The 17,864-nt window shown below is 30.4% G+C and overlaps 2 protein-coding genes across 7 annotated transcripts; one reads left to right on the top strand and one right to left on the bottom strand.

The window, feature by feature from the left end:
• Positions 1 to 402: 402 nt before the first annotated feature.
• LOC145181088 (uncharacterized) lies at positions 403 to 15,839 on the top strand. 6 transcript variants are annotated; one of them, XM_090099402.1, is made up of 11 exons: positions 403 to 1,915; positions 5,655 to 5,805; positions 8,215 to 8,674; positions 8,876 to 8,910; positions 9,397 to 11,283; positions 11,370 to 11,504; positions 11,646 to 11,758; positions 11,887 to 12,064; positions 12,273 to 12,326; positions 13,600 to 14,157; positions 14,313 to 15,839. In XM_090099402.1, exons 3-11 carry the CDS (start codon positions 8,667 to 8,669, stop codon positions 15,512 to 15,514), a joined length of 4,170 nt encoding a protein of 1,389 aa, XP_089955528.1. In that variant the 5' UTR covers positions 403 to 1,915; positions 5,655 to 5,805; positions 8,215 to 8,666; the 3' UTR covers positions 15,515 to 15,839. The 6 variants fall into 6 exon arrangements, with proteins under 6 accessions (XP_089955528.1, XP_089955526.1, XP_089955527.1 ...); XM_090099400.1 differs by lacking the exons at positions 403 to 1,915; positions 5,655 to 5,805; positions 8,215 to 8,674; positions 8,876 to 8,910 and adding an exon at positions 9,158 to 9,298 and having other exon boundaries at positions 11,890 to 12,064; XM_090099401.1 differs by lacking the exons at positions 403 to 1,915; positions 5,655 to 5,805; positions 8,215 to 8,674; positions 8,876 to 8,910 and adding an exon at positions 9,158 to 9,298 and having other exon boundaries at positions 13,600 to 14,139.
• On the bottom strand, positions 2,443 to 8,352 carry LOC145181635 (N-acetylgalactosamine kinase-like). The gene is made up of 17 exons (XM_090099408.1): positions 8,187 to 8,352; positions 7,932 to 8,008; positions 7,702 to 7,787; positions 7,199 to 7,287; positions 6,976 to 7,099; positions 6,762 to 6,837; positions 6,452 to 6,523; positions 5,145 to 5,228; positions 4,726 to 4,784; positions 4,599 to 4,638; positions 4,369 to 4,452; positions 4,128 to 4,202; positions 3,954 to 4,042; positions 3,599 to 3,674; positions 3,331 to 3,483; positions 3,138 to 3,232; positions 2,443 to 2,736 (listed from the first exon to the last, which is right to left on the bottom strand). Exons 3-17 carry the CDS (start codon positions 7,782 to 7,784, stop codon positions 2,529 to 2,531), a joined length of 1,407 nt encoding a protein of 468 aa, XP_089955534.1. The 5' UTR covers positions 7,785 to 7,787; positions 7,932 to 8,008; positions 8,187 to 8,352; the 3' UTR covers positions 2,443 to 2,528.
• Positions 15,840 to 17,864: the final 2,025 nt, after the last annotated feature.

The following is a 17,864-nucleotide window of genomic DNA, read 5'->3' as shown; positions in this document are numbered from 1 at the left end:
TTTTCATTTTCAAAAAATAAAATATTTCTAAACGAAGAAATTTTCCGAGCATAAACAAAAGGTCACTTGTGCCCAATCGAACATTCTTTTTCTAAACTAACTTCCTATAAGAGATGATTTTTTACAAAACGCATTGATTAATTTATCAAAGTGAAGCTATTGCAGAGAACCAAGTTGAACAAAATTTCGGAAAGAGCGCAGATTTCACGCAAAACGTCTTTCCTTAGACTTAAGAAAAAATGGCGGGAAAAAAAATTAATAAAGTTTTTCGAGTATTGCTTGGTTTATTAGTTTTATTTGCTGGTTATGTCAATGCATTAACAGATCTTGAAAAAAGCTTATTAGCTGGTGGAATTGCATGGTTAGTTGCAATAATTCTACTTGTCATTATCTTCTTCGTAGCTCGTCAATGTTTAAAGAGATACGGAAAATGTAACTATTGCATAGGGAGAGACGAGGAGGAAATGTCTGCTTTAAACGAAGAAAGTGAAAGTAGTGAAAATGACGAATACACAAGATGAAGATAAAAAAATAAATCCATTTTTGCTCTTTTTTTCTTTTATTTAAAACAAGAGCTTCATAAGAGTTATAATTTCCTCTTTTTGCGTTTAAACTTGTAAGTTTAAACTACAGTTATGTGTTCGCAATTATTTATTCAGTCAGTGCGTAGTTTTAGAGTATGTAAGATTCTTATTCATGAACAAAGATTTTGGTGCTATTTATTTAAATATGTTTAGTAACCGTTCTAAAGATGTTTTTTATCTATTCATAATAAAGAAACAGAAAAAAAAGAAGAAAAAAAATTGCGTATAATTTCGGTATTCAATCTCGCTTGTTCTTCGGTAAAACGATCAGTTTAAAATCTTTACAGTCTATCATATAAGCTTCTTTGTCTTCTTTAAAGTGACTGCGTTTGTTTGAGTTGATCATTTCAAATTTTAAATTTCGACTGGTATCTAGTTCACAAAATCCGTGGGTTTCATATGAATTGCTGGCCGTGCTTTTAATTTCATTAAATGGAACATCGGGGCTTAGGTTGCTGGCCCATCTTAAAGGTTTTGGAGACTTAAACGTATGTTCTTTCATACTCTTTGGTATCTGCTTTCTTTCATGGTAATCGTGGGAACATTTCGTAATCTCGCTTTGAACAATTCGTTCGTAGCCAAACTTTTCACCATTTACGTTTGGTTTAAGGAAGGTCTCGCTGTTTACGCAACCATAAAGTTGACAAGTACACGGGTGTTGTGCACTGCTGGACGTGATGAAGTCTCCTTTGTAATTTTTGTGTTTAAAATCATTAATGTATTTTTTTTCAATATTATCGACGACTTTCACATCACGCTCACATGAATCACTGCCAGCAATACGATTTATAAAAATATTTTCAATCTTTCTTGTTCGTTCAAATTTTTTTTGATTAGCTTTGTGAGCATGACTGATCACCTTCTCCCTCTGGTAAAAAGATGCACTTAACGGCTCAAAATATTTTTCTTCATGAAGAAAACCAACGCTGCTGTCTAGTTCCTTGAAATCTGTCGCAAGATTATCCAGCCGTTCTGAGATTCTTTTTAGTTCGTTAAACACAAATCGATACTCTTTTACGGCTTCATGTGAAGAGGACAGTTGGTCTGAAGATTTTTTTTTTATGCCCATAGTTTCGTAAAAAAAAACAACAAATAATTCAACTCATTTTGAGAATAAGACGGCCAGTGTTCGAATCATTTAAATCAAGATTCAATCAAAAAAATTTTATATTGTAGATATAGCGAATAAAAAGCCTCTCTCTTGTGCGTGAGACTATTTAGCTTCGATGAGAATAAAAGAAAAGCAAACTAAGATATTATTACTTCACGACAGCATGTCAATTTCGCTTCCATTGAATCTTGCAGATTCAAGAGCTGTTCGAAAACAAACGGTAAGATATTTTTAAATGCATATTTTATGAAGGACTCGTTTAATTTATTGAGTAGAAAATCTGTTGAGCTTTTTTTTTTTTTTTTCGAGTACCTACGTGACGTAAATTTAAGAACGTCCGCAAATATGAATTTGTGACACGCTTTTACTAAATTAAATTCTTTTTACTAAATGACACAGAAAAATTTATTATCAATATATGAAATTCAATATTCAATTGGTCTACCTCAAATTCTTCACACAAATTGTATCTATTTTTACTTAGGCAATTAGTCTAAATGTGGATATCATCATATAAGTAGCGCTGTTATTTTCATTTACACAAATTTAGAGAAAATCAAAACAACAAAAAAAAAAAGTCAAATTGTTCGATGACGAAACGTTCTTTTTTTTAAAATTTTTTTTTCGGTTATTTAATATCTTTTCGTTATAGAAAATTTTTTTTTCGGTTATTTAATACCTTTTCGTTATAGAAAAATTTTTTTTCGGTTATTTAATATCTTTTCGTTATAGAAAATCATGCAAAAGTTGTTTACTCGTTAACTATTTTCATTCTTTTCTAAAAAAAAAAAAAACTCGTCGATCTAAAAAATACTCCCCCGACATCGTATAAATCAATTAAGCTCAATTATTGCAGCCCCTCTGCCAGGCTTCGTAGCAAATAAAGCTTCGGCAACCTTAGAATTGCGACGTTCGTCAATTTCGTAGAACTTTTTTTTCACAACTTCGATAAAGTGGTCAACTTCTTCGGAAGGTACCAGAGACACAGAGCAACCGCCCCAACCGGCTCCTGTTAATCGAGACCCGAACGCTCCAGCATCTCTATAGCATATAACATATGACGAAATAAAACTTTCTTTTAGCATTAAACGTAATCAACTAGATCTCAATGACTTTCCTTTGATCTTTTAATCAGGGCTTTGTTTTTTTTTCAAAGATCAAACTATACTCATTGTAATAATTTATTATCAACAATTTTTTAAAACAGTGTCATCGTTGAGAAGTTGTACAAAAAATAAGAGAACAAATAAAAGATGTATCAGCAAGGCAATAAATAAAAAAAATTCCGTAAAAAACTGAAACACTGAGGCACTAAGTTCTATTCTTCAAGACAAAAAGAAATTCATGCATGAAATTAACAGAAGACGTTTATTTTTTGATTTGTTTACTCTTTGCATACTTAATAATTAAAGTTGCAACAATTAAAAATTCAAAAAAGCTACCTGCAAATTTGAGTTAAGTTGTCTAATTCCTCACAGCTGCATTCATAGTCCACTGAACAACTCGTTTGACTTTCGTTCATCAGATTACCAAGCAACTGTAAATCAGTAAAGTTATTATCTGAATTGAGGTTTATTTAAATCAGATAAAAGTAATTTTTTATTAGTCAGCTGTTATTATAAAAAGTTTACAAACCTTGAGGGAATCAACGCTCTGTTGATTGCAAATTTCTTTAAATAACAAAACTCGATTACTCTCAGAATAAACATGTTTAGCTCGATTATAAAGTTTAAATGACTGGGCATTGACTGTAGTCGGATTTAAACATTCTTTAATCAATTCTTCATCCTGTAAATATTTCACAGAAAGTACAGGTGTTTAATGTTTTTAACATGCAATACTTGCAAGAACATACAAAAAAGAAAACTTTGTAAAAATGCGTACAGTTAACTGTACAACATACTGTTATGTTAAGAAGTTGACATATTTCATTTCGAGTATATGGCTCTTTATGAAATGCCTCCTCCACAAGATCTACCCTAGATTTTGAAAAGAAAAGAAAAAAATCAGAAATGAGAAGAACATCTATCAGAAAAAAAAAAAAAGATATGAATAGTTTACCTTTTTATCAACTAGTAAACTTAATCTGTTGACTTATTTTCATAACATGTTGCAAGTAAACTTGTTACTAAATGCTTCAAAGTTTGTATTCAGCTTGCATTTAGCAACATTTTGTTAGGATGTTAATTATGTAAAAGTTAAAATTCTGTGCAATCCTTGGTTTTAATACTTAGAAATTTCTAAATGCAACGTCATACATTTCTGCTAATGTCTTTTGTAAAACATTTTGAGTGTCAACCAAGCGTCTTGTTTTCCGCCAATCAAAGCCAAACTTGCTGGAAAGAACCTAAACATGCACACTTGTTAATTGTTTACATCAAAATGTGCAAGCAAATAAGTGTATTTAAAAAGTTAAAATAAAAAAAGAGAACCTGAGCAGCAATACGGCATTCTGACACACGCATATTATAATACTCCCCAGCATTTTCAGCTTTTGACATATCCCTCTGTCAATAGAAAAAGCAAATAACTGAACTATTATTTTCAATATTTTATCTACATGGATGAGGAAACAAGTAAATCAGGTTTTTAATTACCTCCTTTTAACAACAACTAAGCATTTTAAAATAAAGGAAATAATAATCAAAATAAAGTTAGTTATTATAAACTTACTAATGAATTAGCTATAACAAATGTGGCTCCATCTGGCAATTGTACATCAGTTGCTTTTAGCGGATTGAACTCAATTAGTTTTGCCTAAAGAAACAGGCCAATCCTAATTACTTAATAAAAAATCAATACAATTCATAGTTTAAAAACCTCATAATTAAAAAAAATTGGAAGAAAAAATTTACAAAAGACGTTTTTTCTGAATTTTCTAAATTGAATATGCAGTTACTTACTGTGCCAAGCTTTGCTAAAAATGATATAGCTTGGTCCATTCTAAAAATTTGGTTTAGTATAATGCAGATAAAACTATTAAAATTTGACTAGCTTTAAATGAAAAAAATAATTCTTTTACAAGCTAACCCTCCACTCTCTGTTCCAACATATTTTTCACAGCGGGTGCATGATTCTGCCAGAGTAAGCTTAAAATAACAAAAATAAAGTGTAATTTAAAAAAAACAAAATAAATTTTTTAAATGCTATTAACTTTTATTTGTTTAAATTCCATTATTTAATTTGTGACATTTATGTTATTTTGAATTATTTCATATTTTGTGATATTCTGAAACAAACTTATTACACACACTTATTGCATTTATAAGCTTTATAAAAAACACAACAGAATTTGTTGAGCATTTTTTTAGATAACATGTAATTAAAAATAAAATTGAAAAATGTAAACTCTAAGTATAAATATTTGAACGTATGATAAGATAAATCCAAAAATACAAATCAAGCTAACCTTCTTTTTGTATAGATATTGACACAACAAACCTTTGTACCTTGTCTAAATTTATGGCATTTGCTTTCATTGAAGCTAACCCAGAGCAACAAACCAAAGCAGAACTGCTTGATAGTCCTGCACTCTAAATAAACATAGTAGGAACAGTAAAAAAAAAAAACATTTTTTAAATTTAAGAAACTTTAGTCATAAACTGTTTTTTTCATATTCACTTAGGAATTCCTTTTGCATTTACAATTTATTTTTACTAGATTTTTCAGATTTTTTAAAAACAAAATTTTCATGAATTATTTTAAAAGAAATAAAATAATTAAAATAAAAAAGAGCATATTGTCAAGCAACCAAAACAAAAACTAATTTGTTCAGCTGAAAACAATACATATTGACATTTTTTTTTATTAAATATTAAGAAATAGAGAAAAAGAAAAGAAAGTCTTTTTAAGGAATAAATTTAAGAGTATTTTTAAAGTAAGAATCTTCTTTTTTATATTTAGAAGAAATCAAATTTTTACTGAAGTAGAAAATTTTTCTTTCTTCTATTTTTATTCAGGACTCATAAATCAAGATGCTCTGCGTATTGAGAAGATTACAACATATTTATACTGGTGAAAACTCAGCTGCAAATATCAAGAAATAAAAGTTCCTATTGCAACAATCCTCAAAAAAAATTTTCACATTGTTCACAATACTGAATGTTTAAGGTATTTCATTTGCCCTTCAGTTTCAATTCCACTAAGCACTGTGATGAGTTTGAATAAATCATAGCCCACACAGAAAAGGGCTAGGAACCTCAACTTTGGAGCAATGTAAAAAACTATTAGATTTCTTATTATTACTTATGTTTAGGGATAAACTATTAAGATGAGTCATGTTAAAGTTTTAGCTTTCAGGGGTGGGGTTAAGGGAGGGAGGGATATCCTAAAAACAACACTGTTGAAAAAAGTTTCATAAAAAGAACAATTAACAATGCTTTTTTTCCTTAATGAGAGCTAAAGGTATATTTATATGATTTTTAAAATGGCTTTGATGTCTTACAATGCTTAAAGGATCTAAAGAAATTTAAAAAAAAATCTTAGGACTACAATAACAAAATCATTCAGCCTGTTGTACTTAAAATTCTCACTGTGTAGGATGATTGGATTTTAAATATATAGGATAGAGATAACTCAACTGGTGTCCTTCTAGCTGCTAACTTTGCTATTTAATTCATGATTATTCATTACAGCCAGCTACTTAATTTCATTTATGTATCTCCTTTTGTATTTGATTTCAAAGTAAACAAACCTTTTGCAGGAAAAAGGGCCAATAAATTAAAAAAGCATAGAGTGAATCTAAAAATCAGCTTACCTTTGGAACAACACCATCAACTAACACATTCATTCCAACAGGAATCTCAAGTTTAGCTTCATCCAATATTGCCTTAATTAGAGAGAAAAGGAGTCAAATACAAAAAATGTGTAAAAATAAAGTCAAAAGTAATATTCTTTAAGACGTACTTTGTAATTAATACTAAACACTAAAAGCTTAATTGAATACACACAACAATCTATGTTTAAATTATTTGATGATAAAACTACAACTATCAAGTTTAACTTAACATTCACAAAAATACAAATTTTCTAAAATATAACACAATTTAAAGATAAACTCATCAAACCTTATGACCACACAGAACATAGTCATGCCATTGATGACCATCAATCGAAAACTTTTTCACATCAGCTTCAAAATCACTACAAATAAAAAAGGCCTATAGCTTTTTGTATACCTAAATACTTTGCTTCTTTCTATTAACCTTATAAAAAGAAACAAAGTTTTTAGGAAAATAAAAGTTTTGAACATTAACAAATGACTAAATTCAATTAAATTACTTGAAAATTTCATTTGTATTTGACATTCTATAGAAATTTGTATCATTAATAGATACAGCAAATACAATGTCTTGCTCTAAGGCCATGGGAAAAACTGCATATCCACAATAGTCTATGTGCTCCCCTGTTTTAAAACAATTCAAAGAGAAAATATATTAGAAAAAGCTTGAAGCTTTGCTCACAATTTTTTTAAAAACTATTTTAATCATTTGTAAAACCTAACCAATAATGTTAACACGGCCAGGAGCTCTTGCAAAAAAAGATGGAAGGTGGCCATACTTTTTGCTAAAAGTTTCTTTCAAAAGTGAAAATCTAAAAATAATAAAATCTAGTAAGGGAAAAATATTGTTAGTAAATAGCTCTTAAGTTGTAAACATTTATACAAATTTAAAAATAAACACATGTTGAATTAAAATCACTCTTTGGTTTATAATGAGACAATTTTTATATAAAAATTAGTTGTGAAAACCATTTTCCAAATTTCTGGTGGGTAAACAATAGTTTGAAAAAAAAAAAAAAAAAAAAAATAGGTTTAAAAAACATATAAATTGGGTTTTGCACTAAATTTAAAAAGTTGTTTAGAAAATTTTATTAGGGTTGGGGATGAGATGAGGATGTGAACTAGCAGCCATTTATTAGGGTTGGGATGTGATGAGGATGGGAACTAGGAGCTATTTATTAGGGTTGGGGATTTGATGAGGATGGAAGCTAGGAGCTATTTAATACCTTTCTATCATTTGCAAATTTTCGCCATAAAGTTCTGTAATTTTCAAACAAGGAACAATATTTTCATAATCAACATTCGCCATTTTCTAAATAATAATAATAATAATAAAAAAAAAGTCTAACTTAACTTCTGCAAAATTAAAAAATATGTTTTCAAGACATTTTATAGTATCACAGGCAATGGTAATATTTAAGATAATGATGAGTTACTGTTACATACTCTTACATACCCTTTTTTTGTTATGAAGAAATCACAACACTTGGAAGAATTTAAACGCATGCGTATTCAAATGCATTTGATTTGAACCTTAAATGCATTAAAAGAAATTATCATAAATATACGAACTTGAAGAGAATTTTAAAACAATACAAATATATTATATCGCTTTAGATTATATTATATAGTGAAAAGAGAGGTAGTTTTCGTGTAATTTGATTTACAAAACTTGCTCATTTTTATTTTTAAATAAATACAAATAATTTACGAGTTATAACGTTTTTCTTATCATGTAGGGGAAAAAAGTCTGTTGCTATTGAGCGCAGGGCGTAAATTAGGCGAGATAAAAATTGTGAATCTCAAATTGCAGTCTCAAGTTCCAGTGCTAGACTTTTAAAAGCTCACATCAATCTTGCAGCGATATTTGCGTGAGTGCTTTGGGCATTAGCCGAACGACTGTTAAGGCTCCGTTTGAACACTGTGCGCAGGTCTCGTACAGCCGTGGGTAACAAAATCAATCAAGGGAAAAAAACATTTATTTATAAGTCTATAGATATTCGAATGATTTCTAATTAGTTAATTATTTCCAATGATATTTTATTGATGTAGTAACTCTTGCAACAAAGTCTCTTATCAACTTTTATGAGAAAATATTCATGAAGTGTAATAATAACAGAAACTCAATTAAATTGATATATATATTTGGTTTATTTTCAATCTTTGGATGAACATTACGATTAATTAAATTATGCTAAGGTAAGTTGTATGAAGTTATTGTGAAAAGACTATTAGATGCAATATCGAGGTATATCTGCATATATAATAACATATTGAGAATAATATTTTTTGTGGTTAATATGACATGAAAGTGACTTTTGAAATATATTTAAAAAACAAAATTTAGATTTTTTTAATTAAATTACTGATTTATAACTGGTTTATTCTTATTTTTTTAAGATCAAAAATGAAGATTTGGTTTTTTGTCTTTGCCAGTAGGTTATCTTTTTTTTATGGCTTACTATTTGCTGTTTATCTTAAGCCTCGTTCCCACTGTCAAATTAACACATTTGTTAGAAAGATAAAAGCGTCCTACAGAACAATGGCTGAGAGTGGCTGAAGTAAATAGTTTCATGAAAAATCAATAAAGTTTAATATACTGGAGCTTGTTTTGTCATTTCTTAATTTACAAATAAACATAAGGAAATCTCTTTATTATGATTAGATACATTAAATACTTGATTATTTCATTCGCAATCGTCTTTTTTAAAAACGAGTCACTCAACAATTTTGTCGTCATCTGTCGCATTTTACTCTTGAAATGTGTTCAGGGAAATAAGAAGTTCAGACGACAAAATTTTGGTTTGATGGGAGTGGGAACAGGTTGTTGTATGATCAGAAAATTTTGAAAAAGTTCTTTAACTTAATTTGTTATGACTAAATCTTTTTCATGGTGATGTTTTGTACATTTTTAACTTTAGATCTTCTTATATCTTGTTCGGCCCATAAGCGACAGTACCTTGTGAAACCGGTTGATATTGATCGTTGGAGTGGTCCTTATTTCAATGAACATCAAACAACAAATGCTTTCAAGAAAATAATGGAAGGTATCACTCAGGGAAGAAAACGTGAAGAACTAAGTTTCGATGCCAGAAAGATTTTAAATCTGGATCCTGAAAATCCTTCAAGAAGACTCAATATTGACGAAAGCCCAGTTGCGGAAACCTTTACAGGAGATAGTCCTAGTTCTGAAAGAAATGTTTTACAATCTCCGCAAGAACGTTTAGCGCATATGATATCGAAGCCGATAATACATTACGAGTATAGTCATAACGCCCCAAATTGGCACGTTAAAGACAAACTACCGAATAAATGGAGAAAACAATACTCTCACAAACATCATTATGAAAGCAATAATGATGACGCTACCCCGCTTCGCAGTGACGATGCTTATCAAGATACTAACGAAATGTCACAATTTGAAACAAACGTTCCTTATAAAAGAATTAACAAACCAATAGGCTTCTACAGAAGATATCATGAAAACGGTTTTGATAAAAGTGACGATGTAAGTAACATTAAAAGACTAACCTCTCAACTAGACTCTGAAAAAACTGAGGGCATCCATAATCTAGGTATGGATGAACAAGCTGCGAGAAGAAGGTTCCCTGAAAGAGAAGTAGCTGAGGAGTTTCATTCATTCAAAACAGCTCCTTTTTTTAAACGAAGAGAACAAGATGATAATGAAATAACTGAATATCATAGCCATCGTGATCTTGATAGATCTGAACAATTAGCTGATGAACGTAGTTACTACTCAAAAGATGACGATGAAAATAGCAAAACACATCATAGAAAGTTTGAAGATGAAGACTCAGTCAATCAATTTTTACAGAGCGAAATGGGGTTAACAAATTATCATATGGTTGAAAGAGAATCCAGCAACAATCCTGAAGAAAATAAAAAAGTATTGGAACACGACAGTTTGAGACGACACACAAATCCCTATGAAAACGACAATAGTTTAAATGATAATGAATTGAAGGCAACTCGTAAATCTGAAGAAGTAGATCATAATACAAAACGATCAACTGTTCTAGAAAAAGAATCTCATGGTGCAGTAAATAGAAAGAAAATGAAGAAGAGAAAAATGAAGGACAAAAAATTTAAAGTAGTTGAAAACAAGATCTCAAAAAAAAATGACGTTGAAAAAGTTAAGACTTTAAAAAGTAAAACCAAAAGATGGAGGACTTCTTTTCAACCAAATCGAGTATTTCAAAAACATCCCGACAATTTTTATGGGGAACAAAATCAATTTCAAATGGTTGATGCAAGAGATGAATCCCAAATAAACAATAAATGGAACAATAAATGGAATAATGTGCAAGAGAATGACTACTTCCGTGGTACAGGATTTAAGAATTCTCCTCCGATAGATAGTAGTGATATGCATGCAAACGATTTTGATGTTGAGATGCCTCATCAACCTATTTCAATGTTTATGCATCATAACGGTTACCAAGGAGAAACTCCAGCAAGAATAGGATACGAAGATTACCCTATCAGACACTTATCAAATCATATTGCCAATATGGATTTCGGTGAAAAGCTCCCAATTCCTCAATCTCATGATCATTTTTACGGTGACTCTAAAGATCCTATAGATGATACTTTTGAACACGACATCAACGCAAACAGTTTCAGACATGATCACCACAATAGACACGGGAGCTTGATGGGATTCTTTGGAAATACAGATCAAGGTGCATTACTTCCAGCAGAAACATTAGATGGTATTGCTTCGAATTGGGAGCATGCTCATCAAACCATTCATTATGGAAATTCACCAATTAACCATAACAAAGGTGGTAAGTAACTTATTCATTTGACACGTGTATAAAAATATATATAAATATTTTTGCAAAGTTTTACATATCGTATGTAATATGTCCAGGACACATTATTCAAGCTATTCAGGATGATCCAATGATTGATTCGCAACTTTCAACATTTGGCATAGGATTGGCTATGGATAACAAACATCATCATCCTTCTACACTAACACATGCCGACTCGCATTTGATTTCAGGTTTTCAATCCTTTGCTCATTTGATTCTTGGATTCTTTATGGTGCATTCTTTTTCATTATTTCAGTGAATAACTTTACAAATAAAATTTTTTTTTTTAAGTTTAAGACAATTGTGATGAGATGATATAAATATAATTTTAGATAATATGCAAGGAGTGCAGACGCACGAAGGAGGAAACGTGATGCACGATACTGATTACGTGCAACAGCTACATGACTACATGCTGCTGAATAACGAAAACGTTCCTAGCGATGTCAGTCTTTTATTCAATTGTATATATTTCTTTAATGAAGAGCTGAAGATGACGAGGTTTATAAGGAGGTTTGAACATTATCACAATTTTTGGTCAATTTCTCTATTTTTTAAAACATTTTCTTATAGCAGGATTCTCATCATCAAGAAATGTCTTCCGATCAATACCAGAATCATATCAACAATCTCATGATGAAGTATAAACCTTTAGTAGAAAAAGTTCATGATGGCTCTGATGTTTCGAGTTATTTATACCAAAATTTAATTCCTCATCAAAGTGCGATACGACCTCATCAAGGATATGATTGTAGGGTGTTTTTTTTTTTCTTATTTTTTCTGTTTCTTATTTCTCTTTAAAAATTAAAAAAATTCTCAAAAGTTTTTTTTAACAAAAGCAAGTCTCAAAATTTTTTCTAAACTTATATTAATTCAATTTTTTTTTTAATTTCTTTAAATTGCTTTTTGAGCAGCTTGACGATGTTTCCCGAAAGTTAAAACAAGTAAACTTTATTTAGATTATGCTTACAAAAATCCGTGGGAAAATATGCAGCTTCCTTACCATATCCCAGGTATTTAAAACTTTTTTAATTTAGTTTTTTGTTTACATTGGATTTTTAATAACTTTGAAAGTTTTTTAGCGAAAACAAGTTTAACGACAACATTATGTTACACGTGACCACAGAAAAAAGTAAAACTAATTCTCTTGATCTTGACATTGACTGAGATCAGGAGTAGAGTTAAGTATGTGCTGTTGAATTGACTTTGAAGTTCTTATCCATTCCCAGTCTTTTTTCAATGCGAGCGAACAACTTAAAAGTTATTATGTAATAGACTATTTTTCTGGCCGTCCCCATATGGACTATAATATCTATTACATTACACTCTAAAGACAAAGATCATGTTTAACTTACTTGCAAGCCTTTTAATAAAATTAAAGTTTCGTAGTTTTTTCTCGTTTGTTTACAATTAACATTAGAGTTTTGTGAAAAAAATCAAATCCACTAAAAACTATATAAAAAAAAAAAAAAAAAGGAAAAAAAAAACAAGCCCCAGCAAAGTTTTTTAAGGTTTCTGCGGTCGCATGTTATAAATGATGTGATTAAAGAGAAATTCTTCCAGTGAATTCTTTCTGGACCAATAGAACTTCTTAACACCAAAGGTTTTCCGTAGGAATGCAATCTTTATGGTTTTTATAGTTTTAATATTATAATAATAAATGATAAATTTGTAAATTTTTTTAAAATTGGGAAAAAAAAGTCATTGTGTTTATTTCTTTTGTAAGGCTTTTTCTTAGACACACCCACTGTCTTGTAGCCGTACCTGGGGTATTTAGGCCCAGCAGAGTAAATTTACCCGGGCCTCCTTCCTCTTTTCGACGAGCTGCCTTTTACCTAAAACTTTCATGCAGTGGATTATATCCCAATTTTTAAAAAAAATCACAAATATTTAGTTTTTGTAATTTTAGAAGTGGATCATTATTATTTATAAGGACTTGTTTTAGACATTTTTGGATAAATTCTATTGGTTTGTACATCGCATGCTGTACGACGTCAAATGCATGGTAAATGATTATTCGTTTGTAAACCTCGTTCATTAATTTTCGTTTTTCTATAAATACTACTATTAAAATGGCAGCTATAAAATAGTCCGGTTGGAGGTTGACTGTATTGATAATTGGTTGACTGTATTGATAATTGGTTCAGAAGTTGGTTATGATAGTTTTAAGTCAAGTAATATGAAGTATGAAAGTTATCATTTGAGAAATTCTTGAAGTAATTTGAAATAATTGATATTTAGTTTGTAAGAAAAAGTAGATAAAATTATTCAATTTTTTTCACTTAGTTGAGAATCATCCTCTTGAGGATGGCCTAAAAGGTACTACAACTGAAGTTACAACTGAAGCTAAACCTGACTTCCTTGAAGCAAAGCCTGAAATTGTTGAAGCAAAACTTGAAGCTGCCGAAGCGAAACCCCTTGTTGAAGCAAAAACTGAATTTGTGGAAGCAAAACCTGAGTTTCTAGAAGCGAAACCTGAACTTCTAGAAGCGAAACCTGAACCTTTAGAAGCAAAACCAGAGCTTTTCGAAGCGAAGCCTGAATTAATCGGAGCAAAGCCTGAGCACTTCAAAGAGAGTTCTGAAGCAGTTGCAAACCCTAATCTTCTAAAAGAAAATCTTCAAGGTACAATAGTAGGAGCAGAACAAGCCGCAAAGCAGCCAAAAACAGAAGCAATAAATGATAAGCTGGGAGATAAAGTTAACAAGTCAAAAGACACCGGTAAATCATCTGAAAAAACAAAAGAGGGTTTAAAACCTGATTTGGGGGTTAAATCACCATGGGGTGAGGCACCTTCCAAAATTCCCATGCAACATCATCGCTCAGGTGATCTATTAATTAGCGGTATGTTTAAATACTTTTGAGTTTTATTTATGACGATCATTATGATTATGACCATTATGATTAATATCACTACTATCCTCATCATATCTTCATCGTCGTCATATTTTTCACCATATTTGTCGTCATATATTTCACCGTTATTCATTCTTTTTAAGATCCCAATCCTATTTTGCAAGCATACAGACAATTAAATCTATTGGTTCCAGCTGCCTTACAAATCAAGGCTTTACAAGATCAGCTGAAAGAAGTTAAGCAACAGTCTGCTTTACAAATTGCCTCGCTGGAAAGCAAAAACAAAAGCGTTTCAAAAATCTTTTCTAAGGAAGGTGATTTTTTTACCTCAAGTCCTAATAAAGCAATTTTCAGTGTAAACCCATTTGAGAAACTTACTTCTGAAGCAGGTTTAGTCTCACCTGCATTGATACAAGAGTTTGTCGCACAAGCGAAGAACCTTGAGTCTCCGTCTAAGTCATATGAAATCAATGATCAAACTGATGGCATAAAATCTGCATTAGAGACTTCAAGTAGTTCTGGAAATAAAGAGCACGAACTGCCGAAAAATACAAACTTAATTCAACCATCTAATAATCAAAAAGTTGAAATTTTAAAGATATTGAATCTTGCTACAAAACAACAATCCAAAGAAAACGAACGAAAAGAAGACACTTTAAAATCTACTAATGAAAAATCGAACGCACAGAGTGCTACCGAGCAACTGAAGCTGCTAATGCTGATGCGGAATCTTCAAGCTAAAGGTGCTACAGAGAAAGAACACTTAAATAGTATTGTCAGTCAAATTGCATCTAACAGACTTTCCGACTCAGGAACAGCGACCCTCCCCTCTTACAATTCAGACATAAATTCAATGTTGTTAAAAATGGTTTTAAAGGATCAAAATCCAGTGTTAAGCAGTTTAAAATCAGAACCAAGATATAAAGAAACGCAATTGCTTCATATGAACGAAGGGTCTTTAGCTGAGGTCTTTGAAAAAGAAAAATCAAAAAATAATGCCAAACAAAACGAGTCGGAAATAATTCGTTTACTGGTCGAAAAACTTCAGCACAAGAAGCATAAAAAAACGAAGGACATTCTTGAAAATCCATATGCAAAGATTGGTTATGTCGGAAAAAGAGAACCATTATTATCACAACCGTCAGATTCAAACAACCATGATACCAGCTCTAGCAGTGTATCTTCTTTTAACAGGATTTTGCAATCGATTACTTCGCATTTTAACGATGATGCTGTAAAAGAGACAAGAGAACAAGTAAACGTTAAAAAAAGCATTAATAAACAAAGAAAGAAAAACTCACTCGAGAAAATATTTAAAAATAAAAAATCCCATGAAGAAGAGTAGCAAAAATAAAATATTTTGCAAAAAAAAAAAAAGAAGAACGAAAAATAAGTTTGAAAGATAGTTAGCGTTAAAATAACTATTGATAACGTTGAAAAAAAGAAATATTACTTGAAGACAATAATTCCTATCAGCTAATATTATCTATAAAATGCTATATAAAATATTAAAGAAATCAACTAGTAATGTTAGAGAAATACTAACATAGGCATGGCAAGTAAACAATAATTATATTTATTATTATACACACTGCTTCGTGGCAGCCAAGTATAGTAAAGTGGTTTTTAGATAATGAAACGTGTTGAGAAATATTTTGAGAGATATATTTTAAGCTTTTTTTTGGTTCTTACGATAAATTTTATGAAATAAGAGATTTAAAACCCTTAATATATAAGAGATTTATAACCCTTAAAAAACTTCAAATATTTTTTCTGTTCCAATCTGTTTATCATAGAAGAGTCTTTATTTAGTACATTTTCTGGTCTCAATTTTCAACCCAACATCTGATAAAAAAAAAAAAATTGATAATCAATTTTCAGAGACCAGTGCGGTTTCAGACAGACTTTTTCAAAGAAAATATAAAATCGCATTAGCTGGTAATTTGATTTTTAAAATCGTTATGGTTGATTTTTAGTAAATACACTTTTCAACCAAATGAGTAAAAAAAAGTGGGGTGGATGGGGCGAGGAAAAAAAAATATTGACATAAGAATCAATTATTTATCAAAATCAACTCAAAGCAATCTAAAAAATTTAATTTAATCATTATAAAATAGAGAAAATAGAAAATCAGAATGACAGGGAGTTGAAATGTCGAACCTTTTGAAGGAGTTGATTCTTAGTGTTGTTTTAAAGTCAATTCTTCGTCTAAAAAAGGAACAAGGTACTTTCAAATGCATTTTGGTTTTAAATACCCAATCATCTTGTATGTTTTAATCCTCTCTAAAAACAAATACTTTTAATGAATAAATGGTTTTCACTATCTATCTGGCGTGATGGTACTTGGTGCTCAGAATTGAGCTGTTTTCCAGAACAGTATGACCTAAGAATGAAAACACAACTGTTAAAATTCTTTTATCATCTGGGGTTGATGCCGTAATTTTTGTAACTGCTTTGAGAAGAAACAAAACATTTGTTCAAGATCGTTAAATTTAATTTAACCTGTTCATCAACAGGACAAATGTTAATTTTTTTTTATGTTAATTTTGGACCACCCGGTCTAAAATCTTCAGGGCCAGTATAACCTTTTTTTTTGCAAAGAAAAATTGTTATAATATTACATCTAAAATGTAGTAGCGACATGCCAAGTCAAGAGATTTAAAAAAAATTTGTTCTAACAATACACAGGTTCCTATAAAACAACCAATATCGATGGTTGTAGTGTCAAAACAAATTCAATTTTTTCAACTTTCTTCCCTGTTGATTGCTAACTTTTGTTTATCATGTCCTAATGCTTCGATAGTAGCCAAACTAATTCTAACTGCATCTCTATTCGAGATTTTACCTATAGCATAACCCCTAACATTTTTTTGAAAATCTCTTTATCTTCCGATCTGTATTTTTATTAAACAAGTTTAATAACGGAGTCAAAAACACTGCAAGATAAAATTTAACTTACTTAAAAAAGAATTTACAATACTTCAGTGTGTTTTACACTCATCTTTTACACATATGTCTTGCTTGTTCTTGTATTTATTTCCGTCTGTACCAAAAAAGCAACCAATTAAGTTGCATCTTTACCTTGAATGAATTCAAGTCATTAAGTCTTCGTGATCTTTAGATTACATGCATAGACCAACATACGAAAATGTCATTTCATAATATGAACTATACACATGCTTATATATGTCTACATGTGTGTTGGGGGAAAACTCCAGAAATGTTTTATACATTACTATCTAATTTGATGTAAAGATCTGTTTTATTCATCTTGAGTAAAAATCTTTCGCTGATGATGGTCTTTATGTTAGCAATATTAAACAATTTCTTGAAACATATCCAACAGCGCTTCCAACCTAGTTTTGCTCTTTTCTGATACTTGAAGAATATTATCGTTATTGGAAGTGTGTTAACGTCATTTTTTGCTTACATTCAAAGTCTCCTTAATTTAGGTATGCCAACAGTGTATTTCAATCTCTAAGTTTTAAAATTATTAGGGATGTTTTTAACGGCATTCTGAACTTTCTTAAAATAACCCAAGTCAAGTTTGTTCTCTCAGACATTTTAAGCTACTACAGAATTAAATGTCAAACATAATTTCCACTTTGCAACCGTTTGTGGTGCTGCCACTCAACGGGATTTTGTTTTTGATAAAAATCAGAAATGCATTGCAGTCTAAAACTTGAATTGAATCT

Source organism: Hydra viridissima, unplaced genomic scaffold (genome assembly GCF_058129835.1).
Source record: "Hydra viridissima isolate aposymbiotic clone 2 unplaced genomic scaffold, HvirCarnegie_v1 scaffold_10, whole genome shotgun sequence".
NCBI classification, from domain to species: domain Eukaryota; kingdom Metazoa; phylum Cnidaria; class Hydrozoa; order Anthoathecata; family Hydridae; genus Hydra; species Hydra viridissima.
This window is presented reverse-complemented; position numbering and strand designations above follow the sequence as displayed.

Excerpts from the sequence above, each read along its gene's own strand:
- LOC145181635 (XM_090099408.1), bottom strand. The coding sequence starts at position 7,784 with ATGGCGAATGTTGATTATGAAAATATTGTTCCTTGTTTGAAAATTACA. Across the intron at positions 3,675-3,953 it reads CAAAAGACATTAGCAGAAAT|GGTAGATCTTGTGGAGGAGG; the intron begins GTATGACGTTGC and ends TTCAAAATCTAG. Across the intron at positions 3,484-3,598 it reads GTCAACTTCTTAACATAACA|GATGAAGAATTGATTAAAGA; the intron begins GTATGTTGTACA and ends AAATATTTACAG.
- LOC145181088 (XM_090099402.1), top strand. Across the intron at positions 11,505-11,645 it reads CGACTCGCATTTGATTTCAG|ATAATATGCAAGGAGTGCAG; the intron begins GTTTTCAATCCT and ends ATATAATTTTAG. Across the intron at positions 12,327-13,599 it reads GCTTCCTTACCATATCCCAG|TTGAGAATCATCCTCTTGAG; the intron begins GTATTTAAAACT and ends TTTTTCACTTAG.